This window comes from Macaca nemestrina, chromosome 7 (genome assembly GCF_043159975.1).
Source record: "Macaca nemestrina isolate mMacNem1 chromosome 7, mMacNem.hap1, whole genome shotgun sequence".
NCBI lineage: Eukaryota > Metazoa > Chordata > Mammalia > Primates > Cercopithecidae > Macaca > Macaca nemestrina.
In genome coordinates this window covers 44,308,568-44,330,342 of record NC_092131.1, presented here as the reverse complement: position 1 = coordinate 44,330,342, position 21,775 = coordinate 44,308,568, and the positions used below count along the sequence as shown (strand labels likewise).

At 42.7% G+C, this 21,775-nt stretch overlaps 1 protein-coding gene and 1 pseudogene across 1 annotated transcript in view; one reads left to right on the top strand and one right to left on the bottom strand.

Annotated features, from left to right (window-relative positions):
- LOC105473685 (sphingosine-1-phosphate phosphatase 1) overlaps positions 1-7,366 on the bottom strand; it is a 49,562-nt gene extending 42,196 nt beyond the window's left edge. The window contains exon 1 of the mRNA XM_011727610.3: positions 6,516-7,366. Coding sequence (XP_011725912.1) covers positions 6,516-7,199 — 684 coding nt within the window. The 5' untranslated portion in view covers positions 7,200-7,366. The remainder of the gene's footprint in view (positions 1-6,515) is intronic.
- A 6,503-nt stretch (positions 7,367-13,869) lies between these two features.
- LOC105473686 (eukaryotic translation initiation factor 2 subunit 2 pseudogene) lies at positions 13,870-15,346 on the top strand (annotated as a pseudogene).
- The last annotated feature ends 6,429 nt before the right edge of the window (positions 15,347-21,775 follow it).

The window sequence follows — 21,775 nt, the reverse complement described above, 5'->3', positions numbered from 1 at the left end:
TTCATGTTTTTTTCTTTTCTTTTTTTTTTTTTTTAACACGGAGTCTCACTCTGTCACCAGGGTTCAAGCAACCTCTGCCTCCCAGGTTCAAGCAATTCTCCTGTCTCAGCCTCTCGAGTAGCTGGGACTACAGGCACCCGCCACCACACCCAGCTAATTTTTGTATTTTCAGTAGAGACAGGGTTTCACCATATTGGTCAGGCTGGTCTTGAACTCCTGACCTCAGGCGATCCATGCTCCTCGGCCTCCAAAAGTGCTGGGATTACAGGCGTGAGCCACAGCACCCAGTCTAATTTCTGTATTTTTAGAAGAGATGGGTATGTGGTGGGTGAGCCAAGATCGTGCCACTGCACTCCAGGCTGGGCGACACAGCAAGACTCCATCTCAAAAAAAAAATACAAAAATTAGCCAGGTGTGGTGGTGCGCACCTGTAATCCCAGCTACACAGGAGGCTGAGGTAGAAGAATCATTTGAACATAGGAGGCAGAGGTTGTAGTTAGCCACGATCATGCCACTGCTCTCCAGCCTGGTGACAAGAAGACGACTCCGTCTCCAAAAAAAAAAAAAAGAAAAAAGAAAAAAAGAATTAGTAATAAGCACTTATAAACTCAGGAAAATGTGAATTTCAAACACAAGTATCATGCTCAGTAAAAAAGAGGCAAACCAATTCAATTTTTTAATAAACTGTGTTTCTTTCCAGAATTACCATAGTGATCAATTTTTCTTGGATCTTGCAGCCTCCTCTGGTCTTTATTGTGACCTACTTTTGTAACTCTTACTCTTTGCCTTTCTTCCATTTATCTTTTCATGACCTCACAGATAGCTTCCTCTATTTACAGTAAACCACGTTTTGACAGAATATTCTTATGTGTCTTTCTTTTCCAAAGCTCTTACTGTGTTTATCAAATTTTTTATTTATATTAGGTGACAAATCAGCGTTTGATTTCAGTCAGCATCTTAATACATGTTTAAAACACAAATATTTGCGGATGTTGCATATGTATGTATATACACAAACACAAATTATCTTCTCAAAGTATATAAAAGCTATTCTTGTATTTTAAGAACACAATCATATATTTCAAAAATAATATTACTGCAAGCATACTTAAAAATCACACACAAAGTGTGATTTAAAATGAATTTTCTATATAAGCTCCTGAGTCAGTCAGAGGCCCTGTCACTTACTGGCTATGTTACTTTGCTTAAATTATATAATATAACCTCTCTGAACCTCAGTTTCCTCATCTGTAAACCCATGCTAATAATAGGATCAAACATTGGGATATTATTACAGAAGAGTGAATTAGGTAAAAGACATTTCAAACAATGTCAGATTCATAGTAAGTGCTTAAAAATATATATTAACAGCCAGGCACGGTGGCTCATGCCTGTAATCCCAGCACTTTGGAAGTCCGAGGTGGGCAGATCCAAGGTCAGGAGTTTGAGGTCAGCCTGACCAACATGGTGAAATACCGTCTCTACTGAGAAAAAAAAAAAAAAAAAAAATTAGCTGGGCATGGTGGTGGGTGCCTGTAATCCCAGCTACTCAGAAGGCTGAGGCAGGAGAATCACCTGAACTTAGGAGGCGGAGGTTGCAGTGAGCCAATATTGCACCACTGCACTCCAGCCTGGGCAACAAAGTGAGACACCGTCTCAAAATAAATAAATATTAACAATGTTATCGTAACATTACTAATATAATTAATATTATAAAATATAAGTTATTAAAATACAAAGTAGTAAAAGCACATAAAGTGAAAGACTAGTTGGCAATGAGTTGTCTACAAAGTAAGTGCTATGGCTAATTTTTGGCCGGGCAAGGTTGCTGACACCTGTAATACCAGCACTTTGGGAGGCCGAGGTGGGAGGATCACTTGAGCCCAGGAGTTCAAGACCAGCCTAAGCAACATGGCAAAACCCTGTCTCTACAATAAACAAACAAACAAAATTATCTGTCCATGGCAGTGTGTGCCTGTGGTCCCAGCTACTTGGGAGTCTGAGGTGGGAGGATCACTTAAGCCTGGGAGGTTGAGGCTGCAGTGAGCCGGAACTGTGCCACTGCACTCCAGTCTGGGCGACAGAATGAGACGCTGTCTCAAAAAAAAAAAAAAAAAAAAAAAGACTAATTTTTAAAAAATGAAACTAATCGGCCGGGCGCGGTGGCTCAAGCCTGTAATCCCAGCACTTTGGGAGGCCGAGACGGGCGGATCATGAGGTCAGGAGATCAAGACCATCCTGGTTAACACGGTGAAACCCCATCTCTACTAAAAAAATACAAAAAACTAGCCGGGCGTGGTGGCAGGCGCCTGTAGTCCCAGCTACCCGGGAGGCTGAGGCAGGAGAATGTTGTAAACCCGGGAGGCGGAGCTTGCAGTGAGCTGAGATCCGACCACTGCACTCCAGCCTGGGCGAAAGAGCGAGACTCCATCTCAAAAAAAAAAAAGAAACTAATCTAAAATCTTATAATTAAACAAAGTATACAATTAGAACTGATTATATTCCATATTATTTTAAAATTAAATTAATTCAAGTCAGAGCTTTAAAAATTAAGAAATTTTATTTCTGAAAAGAACATGCAAACATAAATGGAAAAGGAACGTCATATTGTTTATCTTATTCTTCAAAGGACTATTTATTGTCTTTATATCAGATGCTCCTTTTTTTCTTAATTTGTTTTCCAATTCGGGCTACAAAAAATTCCAATGAATAATATGAGAGCAATAATCATTATCCTACACAATGGATCTCAAGTTATTTAATCCCTGGAAAAAGGTCATAACATTTTCTATTATCCATCACCATAAAATATATGCAGAAAACTCTTTAAGTAACTACTTGGAGCTACACTATTCCAAACTCTCCTTTGTCTTATATGGTACCTTAAAAAAATTCAGGTGGGGCGCAATGACTCATGTCTGTAATCCCAGCACTTTGGGAGGCTGAGGGGGGTGGATCACGAGGTCAAGAGATCAAGATCATCCTGGCCAACATGGTGAAACCCCAACTCTACTAAAAATACAAAAATTAGCTGGGGGTGGTGGTGTGCTCCTGTAGTCCCAGCTACTCAGGAGGCTGAGTCAGGAGAATTGCTTGAATCCAGGAGGTAGAGTTTGCAGTGAGCTGAGATCACGACCCTGCACTCCAGCCTGGGCGACAAAGAGAGATTTCGTTTTCCAAAAAAAAAAAAAAAAAATCAAAGACTGGAATTTCAAAGAAGCTGAGACAACAATCTTGAAGAAATACAACTCCTCACTTATCTAATGGATCAGAATCACTGGGAAACTTACCCTGGGAAATGTAGAAATCTGCATTTTTAAACAACCCCCGAGTTTGTACACTTGTCTTTGTTTATCTCTGAGATAGGGTCTTGACCCATCACCCAGGCTGGAATGCAGTGGTGCAAACACAGCTCACTGCAGCCTTAGCCTCCCAGGGTCAAGTGATGCTCCCACCTCAGCCTCCCTAGTAGCTAGAACTACAGGCACATGCCACCATGCCCAGCTAATTTTAGCTAGAACTATAGGCATATGCCACCATGCCCAGCTAATTTTTGATTTTTTTTTTTTTTTTTGCAGAAACAGGGTCTCACTATATTGCCCAGGCTGGTCTCCAACTCCTGGGCTCAAGGGATCCTCCCGCCTCAGCCTCCCAAAGTGCTAGGATTACAGGGGTGAACAGGGGTGAACAGGGGTGAACACCTGGCCATATACTGTCATTTCAAGTGTAAGTGAGGAATAATGAAACAGAAAGGGTTAATTTAAAATTTTCTGGGTGGTGAATCTTGAGCAAATTTCAATGAAGGGAGAAACATTAAGTAGTAGGGAGGAGTGAAGCAGTAAAGCCAAGACAAAGGAATGGTATATGTAAGAGAACTCAGTTTCGAAAGATGTTTCAGCATCCTAGGCATATATAAGTAACCATACCTGTACCAAATAAGCAGCTGAGGCACAGGAGATAGGCAAGACTGCCAACCAAAACTTCTTAGAAAAACACCAGGCTTTCATTGTTTAATTCTTCGCCCAGTTTCTAGGGGAAGGGCTTTCTATACAAGCCTCCAATGCAGTACAATACTAATTGACAGAGCAGAGGACCCAAACAACTGAAGCAAAGGAGGGTACTTTTGTTTTCAATAGATAACAAGGATCTTAAAAAAAAAGGAAAAGGGGCTGAGCAAGGTGGCACTTTGGAACTTGAGCCCAGGAGTTCGAGACCAGCCTAGACAATATAGTGAGACCCCGAGTCTTAGGGAAAAAAAAGGAAAAAGGTTAAAAAGCCATCTTGTTTTTTGTACTGGATTATTACAAACATTTATAAACACAGAAGTTTCATATAAGGGAGGCTTAGGCCAGGTGTGGCGGCTCAAACCTGTAATCCCAGCACTTTGGGAGGCCAAGGCGTGTGGATCACCTGATGTCAGGAGTACAAGACCAGCCTGGACAAGACGGTGAAACCCTGTCTCTACTAAAAATCCTAAAAAAATTAGCCAGCATGGTGGCGGGCGCCTGTAATCCCAGCTACTCCGGAGGCTGAGGCAAACAATTGCTTGAACCCGGGAGGCAGAAGTTGCAGTGAGCCGAGACTGCACCACTGCACTTCAGCCTGGGCGACAGAGCAAGACTCCGTCAGGAAGCTTTCTTTCAGAACAGCTAACCAAAAAATTATGCAAATTTAGAGTGAAAAAATGTAAAACAAGAAATTTAAAGCATTACAAGATTAATTTTAATGTAACTGGTCAGTTTGCACATCTGTAAAATGACAGTTTGAAACCAGGTGATTTCTAACATCCAGTCTGCTTCAAAGTCTAAAATTCTATGATACTCAAATTCCTAAACTTTGATTTAAATAAACTAGGTTTAAAAACTAAAATCTAAGCTTATTCTGATAATTCAAACAACTCTGAAATGTTAGGATATCAATATCCCATAAACGATTCAGCAGTACTGTTTTCAGACTTCGTTAGTATGTGTCCAGAACAAATAAAGAGCAAAAATAGCTATTTTCTCTTACTTTGACTGCTAATACTAATAGCATACAAAATAGCTACTCACTGAGAAGGCATCATAAAAGGCTCTATTGTTACAGAATCCTAAAAGTCTCATGAAAATAAGAGAAACATCATCAGCTAACATCATCAGGCCAAACACAGCTCACTGAAAATTTTAAATTCATAAATACTTAGATTAAATGAAAAATTCGAGCTATTTATCTATCACGCAAAACAGGTTAGCACTGCTTCACAATCTGAACATCACCGTACAGCTCCTTTGGTTAAACAGAAAAAAACTTCCCATGGTACTCTTTCCTCCTAATTCTGCCATTCTTACTATGCACAATGCGTATTTTCCATGTACTGTGAGAGAGATGCACTACACAGAATTATCCATGGGGATAAAATTTTATCTACACTGAAATTTAATGTGGGATAAGTAAGCTTACCATAATGGAGTTTTACACAGAATGTGTATTTCTCAATGTAAAATGATTTTGTGAAGTAAAGGGGAAAAATAGAGGAAGTTTGTTTCCTTAGAGCCTCCATAATTACGCACTTTATTCTTAAAATAAGGGACTGGTCTGCAGGATTAACAAATCTTACAATTCAAAGACAGATAAACATCGGAAGGACAAAAGAAAAATAAAAACGATTATCATTAAAAACTCTTCCCTTGGCAGTTTTCAGAGAGGGTTAAAAAAAAAAAAAAAAACTCTTCCTGATTGTCAGGCTGAACCTGCTGTCACATTTGCCATTTTTATAAACCCACTAGTCTGATCAAGAGCCCTATCTTTAAGAATAACTTCTAAACCATGCATTTTTAGAGTTAATGAGGTAATAATACTATAGTATTACAGTTGTAGCTCAACAACTGTTAAGATACTACAGATCAGTAATCCAGAAGATAATTAAACTTTATCAGCAAAGTAGCAACCACACCCCTTAAAAACAACTCACACTGTGCTCCGTTAACTTCCATAAAGGGAATTTCGCTGAAAATCGATTACTTCATTGCTTGAAACTAGCACGTTTGTTTTGGAATTACAGCAAGGTTTTGTAAACACTGTCTCACGGTAAAGCTAATGACTTTACCTCTTTCTGAAACAATCAGTTTCAGGGAAGGCACCATATATTACGGTGAAACTGGGTCTTAGTTTACATAGCGATTAATTATTTTAAAAATTCACTTCCACTGTGCATTGCAAGAATTAAAGCCGTTTTAAAAACTCAACCAAAGCCCAATGACAATATATTACTCTAGAAAAAGTGTGTCCTTTGGGTTCTAAGAAAGGCATTAAATGGGAATTTAATATTAAAATATAATTCAATGGCTAAGTCTCTAGTTTCCCCCAATCACTTAATTTTTCAAAACCCAGAAAGGGCCTGTTTGAGGGTATTGTGAAAACCTGTGGAAAGAGAGGCTTTGGAGGGGAACGGCCGAATTAAAATAAATGCAGAGAGCAAAGAGAACTCCGAGTTCTTTGAACTCCCCCAGGCTGAACAGGACGAGAGGGAACCTTACCTGCCAGCGGCCATAGGTGAGGAGGACCATAGAAATGGGGATGGCGGTGCCGGACATGGCATGAGTGGAGGGCATGCTGTACTCGGAGTTGTAGAAGACCTCTAACTTGACCACGGGCGGCGAGGCGGGCCGCGGCCAGCGGATGATGTCCTTGGTGCACTGGCCCAGGTACATGACCAGCACCCAGATGACCACGAGCCTCCGGCCCACCAGAGGGTCCAGGTTCCAGATCCAGAAGGGGAAGAACAGGATGTAGAAGAGTTCGTTGCCCAGCTCCGTGCCGAAGCAGAACAGGCAGTAGAGCGGCCAGTTGCTCACGCGGGCCAGCTGGCCCTCCTCGCCCGTCAGCGAGTTGCGGCGCAGGGCGCCCGCGCGCCGCGGCGAGGCCGGGCCCAGCTCGGCCGCCAGCCCGTTCCGCACGCCGTTGGGGGAGCCGCCGCCGTCCGGCTTGGCGGGGCACTGATTGCGGTCGCTCCCGGGCGGCTGGGGTCCTCCGGGCGCCCCCGGCGGCCGCCCTCGCAGTCGAGGGTCTCCGGCGAGGGGCGCCTCCGCCTTCTCATCCTCCCTTGGATCTGCTGAGCGCCGCGGCGGCGCTTCCACCCCGCACAGCCGCTGAAAACGGGCCACTTTCTGCGGGTCCTGCAGACGGCCAACCAGCTGGGCCAGGCGCTGCCTCAGCGACATGATAACAGAACCCCCGGGAAGGCTGGCCGGCCCCCGGCGCAGCCCCGAACTGTCCCCGCGCTCTCGGCCAGCAGCAGCGGTACCGGCACCGCGCTCTACCCGCCGGAGTGCGCCGGGTGACGGCGCCACAGGCCGCTGCGGCCGCCGCGCGCCCTCGCGCGCCCCTCCTTCTCCGCGCGCGCCCCGCCACCGCCCGCGGCCTCGGCGCGCGCGCCGCGCCGCGCCGCGCCCCGCCCCGCCCCGCCCCGCCCCCGCCCGGGATCCCTGAGGGGAGGGGCTGCGAGGTTCAGCCCTGAGCGCATCCGGCGGCTGCTTGGCGTTGAGGATCGGCAGGCGGCCGCTTTGAGGTCCCCGGTAATAACCACCAGCAGGCGTCGCGGCGTGTTTCCCTGCTCTACCTTCAGCCCTTCTTCCACGCGGGCTAGTGTCGCCGGATTCCCTCAGCCAGACGTTGACTTGAAGAGGCCACGATCCTGGTGCCAGCTTGTGCAATGCCTGTGACCAAGCAGCCGGACATTCTGCGGGCACAGAACCAAATGGTGAATGATCAATGAAGGCGAAGCAACCACCACGAGTCCGGAATCATTCGACTCAAGTAATTAACAAGTAATTACAGAGCTGTCCCAGGCGACTGATGTTCGGAAAACCACGTGCCAATTGACCAGTGTTGGCAAGACTACATGTAGATCCCAAGACAGAGCCAGGTGATATTAACAGGTGTGGTCTGCAAAAGAAAACCCAGCCACCTACAAATTCAAAATACTGTATCATTTATCAAATATTTTGGTATATGTTAAGGGAGCACAGGTGTTCTTGACTTAAGTGTAAAATTTCCTTTTCATAGATTCTAATACCTAGAGGGCTTGCACAGAATAAATGTAGAGGATGAATGCAGTATATAGATTTTTAAGTTTGATAACGTTAATTTAGACGCTTAACTTCCCTGTCTCACAAGTTACCAACTTGACTTCTAGCTAGAGCAGTTTATAAGGTCTCTGGACTCCTCAGGTCAGGTGAATGTCTTTTATGTATATCTGGAGAGAGAGAGATGAGACAGAGTCTCGCTATATTGCCCAGGCTGGTCTCCAACTCCTGGGCTGAAGTGATTCTCCTGCCTTGGCCTCCCAAAGTGCTGGGTTTACAGGCGTGAGCCACCACACCCGGCCATGGTCAGGTGAAGGTCTGTAATTAAAGAATGTGAACTACTTCCAAGAAACAGGCTTGAAATTGCCCCATGCCTTTAAGACACCAGAAATGTTTTCCTTCAGGCGTGGTAGTTAATGCCTGTAATCCCAACACTTTGGGAGGTCGAGGAGGGAGGATGGCTTGAGTCCAGGAGTATGACAACAGCCTGGGCAACGTAGGGAGACCCCACCTCTACAAAAAATGAACAAAATTAGCCGGGCAGGGCTGGGCGCAGTGGCTTACGCCTGTAATCCCAACACTTTGCGAGGCCTAGGCGGGCGGATCACCTGAGGTCGGGAGTTAAAGACCAGCCTGACCAACATGGAGAAACCCCCTCTCTACTGAAAATAAAAAATTAGCGGCGGGGTGGCACATGCCTGTAATCCCAGCTACTCGGGAGGCTGAGGCAGAATTGCTTGAGCCCTGGAGGCGGAAGTTGTGAGCCGAGATCGCGCCATTGCACTCCAACCTAGGCAACAAGAGTGAAACTCTATCTCAAAAAAAAAAAAAAAAGCCAGGCATGGTGGCCCACACCTGTAGTCCCAGATAACTGGGAGACTGAGGCAGGCGGATTGTTTGAGCCCGGGAGGTCAAGGCTGCAGTGAGCCCTGATTGTGCCATTGCATTCCAGCCTGGGTAACAGAGTGAGACCCTATCTCAAAAAAAAAAAAAAAAAAGAAAAATATTTTCATTTCCCGGGGACAGGTACTCTCCTCCTCCCACTCCACTTGCTAGGCTGTGGCCACAGAAATAGGAATAAATCATCACCCATGCTCTCAAGCTGTTCACAGTATAAAAGGGAGATAAAGACAGGACTACTTCTAGAGTACGGAGCAGATGGCAAGTGTAAAACAGAGACATAAACAGCATGCCTTGGAAAGGAGAAGGACAAGTTTGACTAGGAACGGAAGAAAGGTGTTAGGAGGTGATCCTGTTGAGCTGGATTGTTTTACAGAGCAAAATATGGATAGGTGAAGAAGCCCATTTTGGGAAGAGAAAGTGAAAGAAGATAGTGATAGGCAAAAATGTATTTGGTAAACAATAGTCCATAGAGACCAGGTGCAGTGGCTCACTCCTTTGATCCCAGCACTTTGGGAAACTGAGGTGAGAGGATCACTTGAGGTCAGTGGTTTGACACCAGCCTAGGCAACATGGCAAGACCCTATTTCTACAAAAATATTTTCTAAAAAATTAATGGGGGCCTGGTGCAGTGGTTCATGCCTGTAATCCCAGCACTTTGGGAGGCCGAGGCTGGTGGATCACTTGAGGTCAGGAGTTTGAGACCAGCCTGGCCAACATGGTGAAATCCCATCTCTACTAAAAATACAAAAATTAGCCGGGCATCGTGGCAGGCGCCTGTAATCCCAGCTACACAGGAGGCTGAGGCAGGAGAATTGCTTGAACCTGGGAGGTGGCAGTTGTAGTGAGCCAAGATTGTGCCACTGCACTCCAGCCTGGGCAATAGAGCTAGACTCAGTCTCAAAAATAAAGAAAAATTAAAAAATTAGCTGAGTGTGATGGCACATGCCTATAGCCCTTGCTACTCTTAAGGCTGAGGTGGAAAGATTGCTTGAGCCCAGGAGTTAGAGGTTACAGTGAGCTACGATTTGTACCACTGCACTCCAGCCTGAACAGCAGAGTAAGACCTTGTCTCAAACAGTAAAAATTTAAAAATGAAAAAAAAAAAGTAGCTTATAGCATAGAGTAGCAAGGGTGATTGGAAGTGGGATTACAAAGGGAGGATAGTATTAGGTTGTAAATCCTTGAATACCACAGGGATTTAATTTTGTAGACAGTGGGAGCCATGGAAGGCTTTTAGGCTAGGGAGTGACACCATTAGAACTGTGTTTTAGAAGGATAACTGGGAAAGAAATCAAAGACGAATTGTCAGATGTCAGAGAGTGAAGGTTAGGTAAATAATTAGAAGATTATTGTGAGAAACAATGAGAGCCTGAACTAGGACCTTGGTCCTGGGGGGTTGGAAAGGAAGGGATAGATTTGAATGAGATTTTGGAACTAGGAAAAAATTAAAATGTTTCATTTGAATTCAAAGGACTACTAGTCCATTCCTGGTTGGAACAAACTTGTGTCTAATTTTTTTTTTTTTTTTTTTTTTGAGACAGAGTCTTGCTCTGTCACCAGGCTGGAGCACGGTGGTGCGATCTCAGCTCACTGCAACCTCTGCCTCCTGGGTTCAAGTGATTCTCCTGCCTCAGCCTCCCGAGTAGCTGGGATTACAGGCACCCGCCACTACACCCAGCTAATTTTTTGTGTTTTTAGTAGAGACAGGGTTTCACTGTGTTAGCCAGGATGGTCCCAATCTCCTGACCTCGTAATCTGCCTGCCTCAGCCTCCCAAAGTGCTGTGATTACGGGCAGGAGCCACCAAGCCCGGCCAACCCTTGTATCTAATATTGAAGCATTAGCAATGTAGTGAAGGAGAGAAAACATGAGAAAAATATACAAATATATTCAAAGGAGGTGTAAAGCCAGGTATACGAAACAGCTCTGGAAAATGAGACAAAGTAATCACTCCGTGGAGTAAGCAGAGAGGTGGCATTGGATTCTCTATGAATGGTTCTGTGAAACAGATGATTCGTTGGCATTTGACGACAAGGAGCATCTTGGTTTATAGAGAGAAGGGGAGAACAGCGTCAGGCTGAGGGATTGTGTATGTGCTTTTCTGTCAAAATAATTTGTTTACAAGGGAATTATTCAGATTCATCTGAAGAATTTCCTATTCTAGGGACTGTTTATCCCAGAGATGGCAGAGAAAGAGGAAAGTATGTAAAACAAAGTAGAGGTGATCATTATATCACATGGCTGATTTATGAGTCCTTTAGCACTGGTATATTTTGTCAGAATGCAATATTCTCTTTAACAGTAGTGGGAACAAAGATGATAGAGAAATGGAAATTTTACCTATAAGTGCACTAAACAGGAAAAATAATACAAGCTGACAGAACTTGAAGGAGCTGACACTGGTGCAATAAATCATTGTTAATGAGCGGGACATGGTCTTACCTACATACCAAAGAGCCATGGTATAAAGAATAGTAGTTTGGGTGGTTTCTATCCATATTCCCTCTGAAATTTTCCTAATAGAATACCTTAAAATTTAATTGAAGTTTAACTATAGGCCAGGCACCATGGGTCATGCCTATAATCCCAAAATTTTGGGAGGCCAAGGCAGGAGAATTGCTTGAGGCCAGGAGGTCAAGACCAGCCTGGGCAATGTAGTGAGACCCTGCCTCTAAGAAAAAGAAAAAAGTAAAAAGAAAACAAAAAAAAATTAACTATATTAAAAGATTCAAATATAAACATTCTACGGCAAGTATTTTTATCACAAAGCGTAACATTTTAATTTTTTAAATTTTTGTTTATTTTTTCCATTCTCTCAGAATCTGAATAAACATTTTTTTGAAGAAAAAATATTGCTGCCAAGTAGGGATATACTACCTGGGTGTGATTCAGTGTCTTTCCTGCAAAAGCCAAATAAAGATATCCCATGATATGAGAACTGTGTCATATCCATGCTTCATAATTAACATGTTGATTTTCTTATATCCTTCTCTGTGCTTGAGTTTATTTTTATTTTTATTTTTATTTGAGATGGAGTCTTGCTCTTTCGCCCAGGCTGGAGTGCTGTGGCGTGATCTTGGCTCACTACAACCTCCACCTCCTGGTTTCAAGCAATTCTCCTGCGTCAGCCTCCCAAGTAGCTGGGATTACAGGAATGTGCCACCACACCCAGCTAATTTTTGTATTTTTAGTGGAGACGCAGTTTCGCCATGTTGGCCAGGCTAGTCTTGAACTCCTGACCTCGTGATCCACCCGCCTCAGCCTCCCAAAGTACTGGGATTATAGGTGTGAGCCACCTCGCCTAGCCCTCAGTTTAATTTTATACATTAGTAAAATTTTTTTGACATAGATATTCTATAAAGGTAAAATGTTGCTGTCATTTCTAATGTAACTTTCATAAAAGTAGTAAGGAAACAATATGCAGTCTTAGCTAACTTGGACATTTTACCTTCCATAGGCAAATTAAATTTGTACCTTATTATGTTGGATTGAGATAAATCACTGATTCAACTACTTTTACAATGAGGTCAAAGAACTTTATCTTTAGAAATATACATTCTAAGTAATCTATGTTTACAACTATTTTACTTAACAAAATTATAATATTCATTTTAAACTGAATATTTATTGTCATTAACTTGTTTTCTTTTGCCTATCTGGAACCTAATTTAATTTTTTATTATTAAATGATAAAATGTATATATTGCAAACTATTTGCCATAAATTGTTAATATTATAGATTTTTTTTTCTTTGAGACAGTCTCACTCTGTCACCAGGTTGGAGTGCAGTGGTACAATCTTGGCTCACTGCAGTCTCCACCTCCCGGGTTCAAGCGATTCTCCTGCCTCAGCTTCCCAAGTAGCTGGGATTACAGGCTTGTGCCACCATGCCCAGCTAATTTTTGTATTTTTAGTAGAAACGGGGTTTCACTATGTTGGCCAGGATGGTCTCGATCTCCTGGCCTCATGATCCACCCACCTTGGCCTTCCAAAGTGGTGGGATTACAGGCATGAGCCACCGTGCCCAGCCCATTATAGAATTGTTTTATTTTTATTTTTTTAGGGACCAGGTCTCACTATGTTGCCCAGGCTGGTCTTGAACTCCTGGCCTTAAGCAATCCTGCCTCACCCTCCCAAGTAGCTGGGATTATAGGTTCAAGCCATAGCACTCGGCTGTTACTAGAATATTTGTGATATGTCGATATCAATAATAGTACATTATGGGCATCAATAAATATTCATTATGAATAAGTTATTTTTGAAAAATTAAACCTATGTTAATTAAATTCTTTATATATACACCTAATGATTTTATCCTGCATCTTTGATTAGTTTTATTATATTTCTCAAAAATAGGATTTCCTCTGAATTCTCAATCTCTGTGATAGCACAAATGTAAATAAAATGTGTGATGTATATTAATAAAATTTTATCATTAATGGATAATGAGTTTTCTATCTTCTAAGGTTTTTATGCCTCAACGTTTGAATCACCTTCTCCCAAGGTAAAATTCTAAGGGAAAGTACCTTACACAGAAATGGTCTAAAAGTATCCCAGGCAAAAAGCAAAAATAGAACAAAATAAATGAATGATAATAAATGGGCCCATCACCTGCTTTATTTCTAGCCCACATAGGCTGAGCTGACCGTGGAATTCTTCCTTACCATAGAGACCATTTATACTGTTTTCCTTTACCCAAACTCTGTAATATTTTTTAAGAAAATTACTCCCTAAGACGTTTTTCCTCTTTCTTTGTTAACAATTCTCTTCTCAGTCCTATTTTTCTTGTTCTTAAAATCTGACTGGGCCGGGCATAGTGACTCACACCTGTAATTCCAGCACTTTGGGAGGCCAAGGCAGGCGGATCACCTGAGGTCAGGAGTTCGAGAGCAGCCTGACCAACATGGAGAAGCCCCCGTCTCTACTAAAAATACAAAATTAGCCGGATGTGGTGCTGTATGCCTGTAATCTCAGCTACTCGAGACTGCGGCAGGAGAATGGCTTGAACCTGGGAGACGGAGGTTTCGGTGAGCCGAGATCACTCCATTGCACTCCAGCTGACCCATCTGACTTCCGGTCCATGCTGAGCTCACTCAAACTGCAGCCATGTCTGGGGACGACATGATTTTTGATCCTACTAAGAGTAAGAAGAAAAAGAAGAAGAAGCCTTTTATGTTAGATGAGGAAGGGGATACCCAAACAGAGGAAACTCAGCCTTCAGAAATGAAAGAAGTGGAGCCAGAGCCAACTGAGGACAAAGACTTGGAGCTGATGAAGAGGACAGTAGGAAAAAATATGCTTCTGATGATCTAGATGACTTGAACTTCTTTAATCAAAAGAAAAAGAAGAAAAAAACTGAAAAGATATTTGATATTGATGAAGCTGAAGGTGTAAAGGATCTTCAGATTGAAAGTAGTGTTCAAGAATCAGCTGAACCAGAGGATGACCTTGACATTATGTTTGGCAATAAAAAGAAGAAAAAGAAGAAGGTCAAGTTCCCAGATAAGGATGAAATACTAGAGAAAGGTGAGGCTCTGGAAGATGAAGACAGCAAAAAAGATGATGGTGTGTCATTCAGTAATCAGGCCCTGCTTGGGCAGGCTCAGAAAGAGACTACACATATGAGGAGCTACTGAATCGAGTGTTCAACATCCTGAGGGAAAAGAATCTAGATATGGCTGCCAGGGAAAAAAGGAAATCTGTCATGAAACCTCCACAGGTCGTCCGAGTAGGAACCAAGAAAACTTCTTTTGTCAACTTTACAGATATCTGTTAACTATTACATCATCGGCCCAAACATCTCCTTGCATTTTCATTGGCTGAATTGGGTACAAGTGATTCTATAGATAGTAATAACCAACTTGTAATCAAAAAAAGATTCCAACAGAAATAGAGAAAATGTCTTGAGAAGATATATCAAGGAATATGTCACTTGTCACACATGCCAATCACCAGACGCAATCCTGCAGAAGGACAGGCGACTCTATTTCCCACAGCGTGAAACTTGTCATTCTAGATGTTCTGTTGCCAGTATCAAAACTGGCTTCCAGGCTGTCACTGGCAAGTGAGCACAGCTCCGTGCCAAAGCTAACTAATTTGCTAATCACTGATTTTGCAAAGCGTGTTGTGGAGATGTGGCTGGACAGGTTTGCCATTACAGTGGATATACCATTGTATTAAAAACAAGATGAAAAAGCTGCCAAGTTGTTTGGTGAGTAGTTGGTTGGTCTGCAATCCTTGCAAGATGCTGATGCTCAAGCTGTTGACATACTCATTGCCTACTTAGCAACTATCAGAGAAACGTGATATGGGGTAAGGAAGTGCTTTTTTAAAATCGTTCATAGACTTCTGTAAAATGCAAGGTAAATTAAAGTTATTATAACAGTGAAAAAAAATCTGATTGATGCCTTTTTTTGCCCCAACAATGATTGGAAATATAGATGTCTTACTGGTTCAAAATATTTTTTTTTTTAAGTTCAGGTCTTGAAATCTCCAGTCACATCTGCACATTCACCATTTAGACATCTTAGTAGGTGTTGATTTGCCCCTAATATTTTGATGTTTATAATAATGAATATACTGGAGAAAATTCTCAATCAGAATGGAATATTCTAAGTGTTACAACTCTTTTAGAATTTGCCCATCAGACTTTACGGTGCTTACCAGAAAGCTCCCCCGGCCACCCTGCAAAAAAAGAAAATGGAATATTCTAGTTAATTAAATTTTCTGAAGAATGTAAACTTTTAATAAACTTTAGTCCTTGGTGAAAATCATTATAAAATGTGTTTAATATATTTTTGAATACCTATTTTTGTAAGTATACTACAATTTACAGCCCTTTTGCATATTTTTTGTTTTGTTTGTTTGTTTGTTTATTTAGAGACAGGGTTTCACCATGTTGCCCAGGCTGGTCTCCAACTTCTGAGCTCAAGCCATCCACCGGCCTCTGCCTCCCAAAGTGGTGGGATTATAGGCGTGAGCCACCAAACACTACCCATCTTAACCTTTTTAACAACCTATCATTTTTGTGTGTAGATATTTGAGGACTTTCATGACTTTTAAGATCAAGATGAGAAACAGACTCAAAGATTTGTGGAGTTGGAAGGGGCTTAGAGGTCATCTTCTTAATTTTCTCATTTTATGAGAGTCACTCAGTTTATTAATGTGATATTTGCTGACTGTGCTAGGTTCTTGGAGATGCAATGTTAATAAGATATAGCTCCTGCTTTCAAGATGCTTGTGTCAAATAGTCTTTGAGAGTGCTATCCTTCTAGGTTCCAGATTAGACCACGTGTTGTCTTTTTAGCTTTCCTTCTCTGAATTCCCTCACCCATTCTTCATTCCCACTGCTACCACCCTAACCTAAGTTCAGTTAAGACAAGGAAGGAGTATTCTAGGAAGTGATTCAAGATTTCTTTGTTATAAAGTGAGATTTCAGAAGTCATAGTTGAATCTATACAAGAAACCTATAATGGCTGCTTCAAATAAAACAAATTCTATGTTTAGCTTTTTGGTCCATTATAATCACTTCCTACCCTAGCAATTCATGCTTATTTCCTATGGGAACAAGGACCCAGCCTTGTCCTCCAGTCAGACTTGTCTTTTCATTCATAGACTACCTACATCACTAACTCAAGGCTTCTTTCCCCTACCTGGAACAATGGCTTTCTATCCTACCTAACTATATCATCCCCTGTATTTAAGGTTTGTATCTTTCATATCATACCGAAGAAAATTGGCACCTGTGATGATCTTGCTAGAACTCTGTGGAATGCGTTCCTCTGGGTAACCCCAAATTGGGTTCCCACCCTCTGCTGGGCCAGGGAGTGGGTTCCCTGAGATTTTTGTACTTTCAGACTGTGAGAGATTGGGGTGGTTTCTCTCCAATGGTTAAAACTTTTAAGTCTAAACTTAGAAACATAGTAGACATATGTCCTACCTTTAGAGAAAGCTGGTTAGTGTTGAGAGAGAGTGAAACTGCCATACCAAAAGCAATAGATACAAGACTTGGAAAGACTCCTAACAAGGTTCAGGCCCCTTGTTTCATCTCTGCAGCCCCGCCTTTTGTTTGTTTGTTTTTTGTTTTTTTTTGTTTTTGAGACAGGGTCTGGCTCTGTCACCCAGGCTGGAGTGCAGTGGCTTGATCATGGCTCACTGTAGCATCAACCTTCCAGGCTCAATGGATCCTCCCATTAGGCACGCACCACCATACCCAGCTAAGTTTTGTATTTTTCATAGAGATGGGGTTTCATCATATTGCCCAAGCTGGTCTCAAACTCCTGGGCAAGCGCTGGAATTACAGCCTTCCCACCTCAGCCTCCTCAGGTGCTGGAATGACAGACGTTAGCCACCATGCCCAGGCTAGCCCTGCCTTTTTGAGACGGAGTCTGATCTGTTGCCCAGGTTGGAGTGCAGTGGTGTGATCTCAGCTCACTGCAACTTCCACCTCATGGGTTCAAGTGATTCTCCTGCCTCAGGCTCCCAAGTGACTGGGATTATAGGGGCCCATCACCATACCTGGCTAATTTTAGTGTTTTTAGTAGAGACTGTGTTTCTCCATGTTGGCCAGGCTGGTCTTGAACTCCTGACTTCAGGTGATCCACCCGCCTCGGCCTCCCAAAGTGCTGGGATTACAGGCGTGAGCCACCACACTGGCAGCTCTGCCTTTCTTGACACCTGATTGTTAAATTCCTCCTTGGATTTCATGAGCCCATAAATCCCCCTCTTGACTTAGATTTGTTTGAGTTGAGTTTCTGTTATTTTCTTTTCTTTTTTTTCTTTTTTTTTTTAGACGGAGTCTCGGTCTGTCACCCAGGCTGGAGCATGATGGCGTGATCTCGGCTCACCGCAATCTCTGCCTCCCGGGCTCAAGCAATTCTCCTGCCTCAGCCTCCCAAGTAGCTGGGATTACACAGGCACATGCCACCATGCCCAGCTAATTTTGTATTTTTAGTAGAGACGGGGTTTCTCCATGTTGGTCAGACTGGTCTTGAACTCTGACTTCTGGTGATTGGCCCGCCTTGGCCTCCCAAAGTGCTGGGAATACAAGCATGAGCCACTGTGCCGGGCTGAGTTTCTGTTATTTTCTAATAAAATATAATCACAGAAGTGGTTAGAGGCAGAATTAGAACCAGAAGCCAGATCGGATTGTCAGTGTACAGTGTTGTCAAAAACCAGTACTGCTGTGTGTGTGTGTGTGTGTGTGTGTGTGACGGGGTCTCTCTCACTCTCTCACCCAGGCTGGAGTGCAGTGGTGCTATCTCAGTCCACTGCAACCTCCGCCTCCCAGGTTCAAGCGATTCTCCCACCTCAGCCTCCCAAGTAGCTGGGACCACAGGCACCCGCCACCACTCCTGGCGGTTTTTTTGTGTTTTTTGGTAGAGACAGGGTTTCACCATGTTGCCTAGGTGGTCTCAAACTCTTGTCTTAGGTGATCCACTGGCCTCAGCCTCCCAAACTACTGGGATTACAGGTTTCAGCCATGGTGCCTGGCCAATACTGCTGTTTCTCAGAGGCAAGGGCCTGACCTGATCTTCTAATTTTAAAAAAGTTTTTGCTAACATAGTGCTGGGAGCAAAACAGACACTGATGGGTTATACTACAAGTGTATATAGTACACTATTATGGAGCAAACACTATCTTGAATCAGAAAAGCTAGGTTTGTGGTCAGACATGGTGGCTCACACCTGTAATCCCAGCTACTCAGGAGGCTGAGGCAGGAGAATCACTTGAACCCAAGAGACAGAGGTTGCAGTGAGCTGAGAGCATGCCACTGCACCTCATTCCTCTGTGATCTTAGGCAAATAAATCATGTACAGCCTCAGAGGTATTATATAATTCCTCACTGCAAAATGGGGAGAATAGTCCTCTCTGCCTTGTAGGATTATGGAAAAAGGCTAAAATGACATTCTTTATGTTAAAACTTCTTAGACTATAATGTGAATTAACAACCACACACATATAATCATAGCAGTTGTAGGAAATTGGACTGAGAGTATGCTAAGAACAGAATATACCTTGGAAACTGTATTTGAAGTACTGAATCTGATGTCTTACTGTGGTCTTAACATCTTAACCATTCAAATGTCCACCATTACCTCAAGCTCAGCATCTCCAGACAGAATGCATTCTCTTCTCCGTACCTCTGCCTCTGTTTGCCACCCCTCAAATCTGTTTTCCACACTGCTTTCAAAACTGCTTTCTGAAAAGTAAACGTGCTCACAGTTCTACCCTGCTTAATACCCTTCCATGTTTCCCCTTGCCTTAAGATGAAATTCTGATTTTTGTTTGGCATTCATGAAGGACTAAATTTAGGTTTCTCAAGATACCTGAGGAACAGCAGGTACTTGAGGTCTAATTTACACATAACGTTGATTTCACAGAGGCTCTTTGGCTACCCACCTGACTTTTAAATATATATGCAGGGTCTTGCCTTCTTGCCCAAGCCAGAGTGTAGTGACTATTCATAGGCCAATCACAGGGCACTGAAGCCTCAAACTCCTGGACCCAAGCAATCCTTCTGCCTAGGCCTCCTGAGTAACTGGGTGACAGGTGCACACAATGGTGCCTGGCTTTCGCCTGGCTTTCGCCTGGCTTTTTGTTTTCCTGACCAAAGCCATGAGGTATGCAAGCTGAGGGAAGCCAGGTGCTAACCAGGCCTCACATGCGAGGTCTTCATCATCCTGCTCCCACCTGTCTTTCTTACCACTGTGCTGTATTCAGTTATTCTCACCTGATGTTCAATTATTCTGAAATGAAGTTCCCTGAATATTCCATGCTCCATGTGTTCAGACTATTTCTCTGTATATATATATACACACATACGTATAATTTGGAAGGTACTTGTTCAGATTTGTTACATGGGTATACTATACTGCATGACACTGAGATTTGGGGTACAACTGATCCCATCACCCAGGTAGTGAGCATAGTACACGTTAGTTTTCAGCCCTTCCTCGTCACTTTTTGGAGTCCCCAGTGTCTGTTGTTTCCATCTTTATGTCCATGTGTACTCAAGGTTTAGCTCCTACTTACAAGTGAGAACATTATTTGTGTTTTTCTGTGTTAATTTGCTTAGGTAATGACCTCCAGCTGCATCCATGTTGCCTCAAAGGACATTATTTCATTCTTTTTTATGGTTGTGATTTCTCTGTCTTGAACTCACTTCCTTCCATTTCTCACCTAGGTGAGTCCTTCAAGACTGTCTTCTATATTAGTTCATGAGTTAGTTGAAGACAGGAACTGTGTCCTCGATTTCTGTATTTCTAACCCAGCATTTTTTTTTTTTTTTTTTTTTTTTGAGACAGAGTTTCACTCTTGTTGCCCAGGCTGGAGTGCAATGGCGCCATCTCGGCTCACCACAACGTCTGCCTCCCGGGTTCAAGAGATTCTCCTGCCTCACCCTCCCAAGTAGCTGGGATTACAGGCATGTGCTACCACACCTGGCAAATTTTGTATTTTTAGTAGAGATGGGGTTTCTCCATGTTGGTCAGGCTGATCTCGAACTCCCGACCTCAGGTGATCCGCCTGCCTCAGCCTCCCAAAGTGTTGAGATTACAGGCATGAGCCACGGCGCCCAGCCCAGTAATGTTTATTGAATAAATATCAGTGAATAAACTTTGGAAGTCCATTCTCATTCAACTCCCCTGCAAAGATATTGAAGCCTGAAGAATGATTAAAACTTGTTTGAACCTGATTATTTGACATTTGCCACAGGTTCTGGTCAAACCAGTATGTTCAGGAGCTGTTTAGTAATCAATTATTTGGAATTATTTCACTTAAATGATCACTAGAAAACAACAAGAAAGTGAAACTTTCTCTTTTTGGATAGCCAATTTTAATAATGAAGGTAACTTTATTAGTACTTATATGACAGGTACTATCTGATGTGCCTTGCAGAGAGTAACCACCTTAATCCTCACAACTATATGGTAGATATTATTTCTATCCTCATCCCACATATGAAAATTTGAGGTATGGAAACATTAAAGAATATATTCAAGGTCTTCTAGTAGCTAGTAGAGCCAGAACTCAGAAACTAGAGTCCACACTCATATTTAGTAGCTATGTTACCCCCAAGAACTCTTTCTTTAAACAAACAAAAAAGAAAAAAGAAAGAAAAAAATATATATGTAATATATATGTATATTCTTTCTTTCTTTTTCTTTTTTTTTTTTTTTTTTTTGAGGTGGAGTCTCGCTCTGTCTCCCAAGCTGGAGTGCATTGGCGCGATCTCAGCTCACAGCCACTTCCGCCTCCTGGATTCAGGTGATTCTCCTGCCTCAGCCTCCTGAGTAGCTGGGACTACAGGCACCCCCCATCACGCCTGGCTACTTTTTTGTATTTTTATTAGAGACAGGGTTTTACCGTGTTAGCCAGGATGGTGTCAATCTTCTGACCTTGTGATCCGCCTGCCTCAGCCTGCTGGGATTACAGGCTTGAGCCACCGCACGGGGCCCTTATAATTTTATAAAAATAGACAGGGTCTCCCTATGCTGCCGAGGCTGGTCCCAAACCCTTGGGTTCAAGTGATCCACCAACAATTGCCTCCCAAAGTGCTGGGATTACAGGGATGAGTCACCAAGCTTAGCCAACTCCTGAGAATTCTTAAGAGTACCTGTTCAATATTTTCTATTCACTTGTAACCACTATTTTAAGAAATTCCATCTTCTGCCTTACAGCAAACAACATTCAACTGACTTCTGAGTCTTGAACTTTCACATTATATTTAGTTTAGATATAATAAACATATGTTACACAAAATGTTATGTGAGGCCAAATAGGAAATTGTTTTCCATTCATTTTAATGAA